Source organism: Tasmannia lanceolata, unplaced genomic scaffold (genome assembly GCF_043159265.1).
Source record: "Tasmannia lanceolata isolate RefF3 unplaced genomic scaffold, GAP_Taslan_0.1 ptg000002l, whole genome shotgun sequence".
Taxonomy (NCBI): domain Eukaryota; kingdom Viridiplantae; phylum Streptophyta; class Magnoliopsida; order Canellales; family Winteraceae; genus Tasmannia; species Tasmannia lanceolata.
In genome coordinates, this window is record NW_027518679.1 from 51,810,854 (window position 1) to 51,817,683 (window position 6,830).

Genomic DNA, 6,830 nt, shown 5'->3' on the forward strand with positions numbered 1-6,830 from the left:
AAAAAAAATACGTTTAGGTTACGAAGTCACTTAGCCGAGCCGAGGCTAACTAGTAGCTAGTGAATCAATCATTGAACGAGCATCTTCCCGGCTCAGTGAGCAGCAGCAGTAGCAGCCGCAGGTGATAGGTTCAAATGATCCAGTCTCTAACTTTTCATGCAAAGGACTCCCCTATCCATATTTGAGGGGGATGGTGGCAGCGAAGAGAGAGGTAGCCAACCACTTCCAAAAGCAGGTAAGGAATCCGCAGAAAGAGAAATGAGGCCATCTACTCCAAGCCATTGGTATGCCAATACAGAATCAAATCTCTGACTCCCAAATAAAGAGGCAAGAGTTGTTCAGTCGATCGTCCCATTAATTTGATAGGCGGTCCCTTGCCTTTAGGCACTGAAATGAACGTTTGTGACTTACTGGCCGGCAACATTCAATATTGTTGTTGTTGTTTAGTTGAGTGGTTTTGTAAACTTACTTGTGTTTTACGCTAAGAAAAACATGTCATAGATGGGTTGGCTGTTTGCTGCCCTATCACCTTAGATCCTTGCCCAAGTTGTTGACCTCACCTCCGCTCAAGAATTTCTAAATGATATTTATGCCAAAGAATCAAAGGGCTCGAGAACTTCAACTTGAGCATCTCCCAAGGCCGGAGCTCGACCGCGAAGGGTTCTGAGCTCGTTGGGACGAAGGAAAAAGAAAAGAACTGCCGTTGTTACCGGAGCTGCCAATGACTTACGCTATTCAAGTTTTATTAAGATGGCCCTTCAATTTATTATGATATCCCTCTAAATAAGCTGTAATCTTATTATTTTGGGAAGTTTTGGGAAAATTTTGGAAAAGAAAAACATTTCCAGAAGTCTTGCTTCCTCATTATTTGCATTTTGAAGTTAAATATGATTATTTGCAAATAATAGTCATAATGTATAAATTATATAGCTAATGGCTTCTAAAGAGGTCTTAATGTCCCATTAGCAAATAAGATTAACTTACAATAATCTTTGTTTTTTAGGGTAGATAAGCTGGGATTGAACCTCCAACCGCCTTAACCGTTGAGCTAGAGGCTCGATCCCAACTTACGATAATCTTATTTGCAAATAAAGACCAGTTTTGATGGCATCCAAAGAGGCCCTTAAACTAAAAAAGTAAAATTATAAAAGGAAGCCATATTGTAACCCAATATCCACTGCATATATCTGGACACATTTGCCATTATATTTACATAAACATCTGCTTTATCAATACAATCCATCATTGAAACAGCTATGATGAATCAAAGGTATTACAATATTCATCTTTGCCAATTGAGCTTAACTAGACAGATCAGAGATAATTCCGCTTCACCAAAGTATGTAAAAAAGAGAAGTCACTAGCTGATCTCTGATTTACATTATATAACTTCAAACCTTGTCTTCTTGAAGCCAGAGTTCCATCTCAGTTTTCAAAGTTGGGATCATCTTTTTTTTTTTTACACCTTTGCAATTTCCATATGGTAAAAGCTAGATGCAAACTCAATGTTGTGGCGTTCGAGACGCCAATCCGGCAAACCAAGCAACCCGCATGAGCTGAACCCCGAGAATCAGAACCCACCATGATACCAGCCCTCTAGTGCAATGCAGCACCCAAGTGGGTGCACCAACCTCAACCCCCAACCTCAAACCCCGCATCAGCTGTAACACCCTGTAAGACTCGTACACAATCGGGGTCAGCAGCCACACTGGCGACTTCCAGTGCCATGTCAGCATCTCTGTCAACATCTGTATAGACAGAAGCAAGAGGTAGGGACCCAGTAGTACGGCAAATGAGATGAAAGGTAGTTGTGGTTGAGAGAAGGTTCTGTAAGACGCTAAGAGCATCATCAAGGGAATGACAAAGCCTATTAGACTCACACCCATGTTCCAGAACTTGTAACTGAGAGGAACTTGGCAGTTGCATACTAGGTGGGTTGTGCTCTTTGGCCGTGCACAAGCATCAGCCATGAGAAGAAACAAGGTTGCGCCCATGTTGAAAATACAATCAAGACCCACCAAGGAAAGTAGGCCAGCTATGTTGGGGCCGAGGAATACAGAAGACAATGGTAGCCATAAAGTGGGTACCATGCCAGTGGCAAGTAGAACTGAAGGACCCAAAAGCCACATTGGCCATTTTAAAGGCTGAGACTGCATGGATGACTGTTTTTTCATGTTTATAGAACCGTTTCCATTCTCAGGAATTGAAGTTTCATCTGTGGCTTCCTCAATGATGGATTCCAATATGTTGGTCCCTTCAGTGACACCACCATTATTGTCGTTGGGAGCGTATGTGAGGGGAGAAGGTTCCCAGGAGGACAATTTAGTGCATGGGAGACGAGGATGTTTGAGGCGAATAAGGGGAAAGACAAATCCATGTTTTGGACGAGGTATTTTCCATGATGACGAGGTTCGCAGCTGGACAAGGCAAATGGTATGTGCTGTTATAGTTGGTCGTGGCCAACATGGAGGTGCAGCTGCCACAGTCATGGCTTCAAACATTCAGTAGCTTTGAATGAGAATCCGGTTTTTATTCTCTGAAATCCAAATGACAGTAAGAAAGTTTAACATGTCTCATCTATGACTATTACGATATTCAATGATGTATCAATTCATCACTTACTCATAAATATTATACATCAGCAGATTAGAAAATGGCCAAGTAATTACACTATGCAAAATCGTAATACTACAATTTATACAAAAAGGAGTTTGCGAGTCAAGGAGTCAAGGTTGTGATGATCCCGTGGCAAAGGGCATAGTGCGAACACAAAGAACAATCCTCACATAAAAAATAATTTAGTAAGACCAAAAATTATAGAAAGATCCTTTTCATTTTAGCATATTCCAGAAAAGACCAGAAACAAACAGTAAAAAGTTATCTGCAACATGCAACATCAGATATAGAAAGATTGAAAACCATCAGGTACTCACATCGCATATTCACCTTTCATTGGGTAAAGTTGCAGTTAAATTTACAAGAAGGCTAGTTCAACCAGGGAAAAAAAACTGATGCTTAATAACTCAAAACCTCTAGCAGAATGGATTTTCTTGAAATAGCAGACAACTAGCATGAACTCCGAAACTACAACAACTGTCTCACAGACCATGGCCCTGCAAATCAGCACATCTGATGTGACCTAGCTCTGATACCAGATTGATGTAATCCTGGGGTCACATTACTCTTATGGGAAGAGAAAGAAAGAGAGTACAAGGAAAGAAAGGGAACAAGAAAGGAATCAAGACCAATAAAGAGAAAGGTAGGTCTAGAAGGTGATGATTTATGAACCCACCCACGGGGGAAATGAAGTGTGTGTGTGCGTGTGTGGCGGGGTGGGGTGGGTGGGGGTGGGGGTGGGGGTGGGGTTAAGAGAGGAGAAGAGAGAAGGAGAAGTGAAAAGGCAGAAGGATAGAGAGATGGATGAGGAAAGTGAGGGAAGAAACAAGAGAAGGTAAAGATGGAAGACAGAAAGATGAGACTTTAGGGATAGAAAATTGACCTGATATGAAGCATCACACTTCAGAAAAGGCATCACACTCAATTAACATAAGAAAGACTCCTAATCCTTATTACACAACAACTCCGAATCTAATTAGGACTCCTATTATACTTAAACTACTAATAACTCATTGAAATAACACCAATAGATAGACTCTCGCTCTTGCAAGTAAACAAGGAGTCTTCAAACCCACTAGGACTCCCAACTCATCGTGGAAACCAACCCACTTCAAGTTCCACAAACACAAGGACTCCCTTATGTTGGGTCCTTTTGGTCACTTAACAACTTAAGTCATTAATTACAAATGACTTAAATGCCTCAATCTCTTAAGATTTTCGTAATAAACATGTAGGTCCTATTTTCAATACCTATGACTTAAAGAAACCAAATCATATCAGTGGGAAAAGACTATAGTAGCCCCCTATAACTTAAGGGAATTAAAAGAGAGAAGGCATTTAAAAATTATAATATGTGCCCAAGTATGGTCTCCATCAACATCCTAGGGAAACAGGAACTTTGAGATATTATGCTTGCCACATAGTTGTGATTGAGGATTGTAGCAGGGGACTCTATTCAATGTCCCAAGCGTATATTGTGTCAACGAGCTCATAAGTTTCATCATGAAATACAAGCATCGTAATACAAGCATCGTTATTTGCACGATGCCCAAATGTTATGTCACTCTGTTCAACAGCTTAATGCAAAATTACACTATGATCTCTTCCCCTCCCTGCCTTACTACCAACTCTTTCTCGGTGACACAGTTTCCAGCCTGAAGCTTACGATCCAATGTTATGTTGCCACCTGAAGCTTCTGCAGTGAAAGTTATCCATCTCTGTCTCTCTAATAATTTTAGGCTTCCCATGGATTCATGCTGGGATAACGATTCCATCAGCCACTGATCCATTGATCGAGTCCAGCTCGCCTTGCATTAGTAAGGGCAGGAAAGATGCAAGAGAAGACATCAAGACTCTCCAAACAATTCCCAACTGCACACCACCTCCATGTCACGGTTACCAAAGAAGACTATAATTTCATTGGCTATAACATGGATATGAATGACTCCTGCAACCTGAATAACAAAAGGCAAATTTGAGAGCCATCAAATCTTGATAAGACTTACTACAGTCAGAGTGACACTGCCTCTCTCAGCTTCATGAGAGACTGCAGTCAAATACTTAGATACATACAAAAGACCCTAAGTCTGTGCTTCAAGGCTCACATTTCTTTTATACACACTTCAACCTCTCCTTAGCTGCCCTCATGACAAACTAAAAATGAGTTGAGGTCATCACAAGTAAAAGTCCTAAACCCAAAAGGACTCATACTACCTCTGATGCCACAATCAAACATTAGCTTAAAAGGCAACCTCATTGGAGGTTCCAGCTAAGCATATCAAAATTGGGACGCAAGCAATTTGTAGAAAAGTCCAAGAAAAAAACCCTATAAGCTGCCTACTAGTAAGCAAAAGAGCTTAACTTCATCAATCCAACCCACTAACTGAAATAAACTAACATCACACTTGTGAGTTATGACTCATAAAAAAATAAGGAGCAACAACTCTCAGATTCAATTCTGAATACATGACAATAGAATAGCAAAAAGTCCCTTAAAACACACTATATATAGGCTGCTGATATTTACACAACCATGTTTCGATGATGAGCCGAACTCACCTTGTCCTTTGTGTTTTGATTGGCTGTGAGAGCTTTTTGGGAATTGTAATAGCTTAGACAAGGTGAATTCGGCCCATACATTCTAAACAACCTTAGAACTACTTTTAATCCCATACTTTCATTCATCTAATCCTAACCCTCATAAACCTTCCTTGAAGACATAAGGACTTCTAAAGTTTAAATTAGAAAATAGCATTTCAAAAAAACCTTGAATTAGAAACTAAAACAATCAAGACTCTAATTTTTGTCACTAACCCAATAACTGAATTTTGACGCTACACAAGAGAAACATGCCTGATGGTATAGAAATTGGCAACCTATTTAAATTTTAAACCACTTATAAAACCCTAAGCGACTCTTAGTGATGTGACTAAGACATCTACACTCATGATATACCAAAAGTGTAAACCTTCAACAGACAGATCGATCTCTATATACAAAAGATTATCAAATTCCAATTGATCCATTAAAAGGTCTATTTGATACTGAAAGTGCTTCGATGATAAGATTTTTGAACTGGTAGAAAAGAAGAATAAGAACCAAACATGTAGAATACCACATCCCTTAGAAAACCCTAGATTTTTGCACATAATAGGACAGATGAAGAGAAAGGAAAATAAGATTTTGCCCAAACCTGCTTAGCGATCTTCGAACAAGGTCTGTGATCTCGGAGAAGTAAGAAAGGAATGATGAAGTGTTCGTTTTCCTGCCTCTTGCCTCAAAATATCGAGGGTGTCCCCGCCCTTTCTTTTTCCCTCAAATTACCCACCTCTTTTCATGAAATACCGTTTATGTCAGTTGCCTAATTTTTAGTTTTTACCCATATACGTTGACATCGGGAGGGCCTTTTTGGGGTTTTCCCCTCAGCTCTGTTCACTTGTTTTCCCCGGAAAGGAAAAGAAAATGTTTCCCGGGAATCTGACGTGCATTAGGAAAAAAAATTCAGGGAATCTCTGCAGGAAAAAGTTTCCCTAGACTGTTCACTTGCGTTGGAAAAGGTTTCCAGGAAAACTGCTCGCCCTTCTTTTTGCACTTGTTTTCCAGGGAAACGAAATCCGTGTGTTTTTATTAGAAAATGAAATCCCTGAAGGGTGAGAAAATGGGCTTTCCATGTCATTTCTACTTTTTTGCAAATATTTCACATGTGTAATTATATTTTCCCTGGAAAGCAAGTGAACACCATAATTCTGTCTTATCAAGGTCTTGTCAGGGAAAAAATAAGCTGTTTTCTAGGGATTTGCTTTCCTAGGAACGCAAGTGAACAGAGCCTCAGTGTGCAATAGACTTGGACGGTGCCCATGGACCATCCGAATCCGAACTTAAACAAACACATTTACTTGGATCAATGGACCAGTAGGATCCGAAATTATTACCGATCAGATTCAGACAACCAACAAAATCCCACATGGCAGTCCTAAATCTGATTTTATTATACTATTTTATTGATAATACCCTCTAATTTATTTTTTTACTTTTAAGTGTTATTTTAGCAGTATTTTAGTAAAAATAAGTCATAGAACCATTCATATTTTTAATATTTTTTTTAATACATATCTCTCAAATAAGTTACCTTCTCCTCTTCATTCTCTAACCATCGACCCTAAGTCCATAGCCCTTGCAGCCGTTGAGGTTCACCCACTAAACTACATGTCACG

At 39.7% G+C, this 6,830-nt stretch overlaps 1 protein-coding gene across 1 annotated transcript; it reads right to left on the reverse strand.

Annotated features, from left to right (window-relative positions):
• Positions 1-1,160: 1,160 nt before the first annotated feature.
• Positions 1,161-5,961, reverse strand: LOC143877840 (cytochrome P450 family protein). The gene is made up of 2 exons (XM_077380107.1): positions 5,810-5,961; positions 1,161-2,536 (listed from the first exon to the last, which is right to left on the reverse strand). Exon 2 carries the CDS (start codon positions 2,499-2,501, stop codon positions 1,503-1,505), a length of 999 nt encoding a protein of 332 aa, XP_077236222.1. The 5' UTR covers positions 2,502-2,536; positions 5,810-5,961; the 3' UTR covers positions 1,161-1,502.
• Between the last annotated feature and the right edge of the window lie 869 nt (positions 5,962-6,830).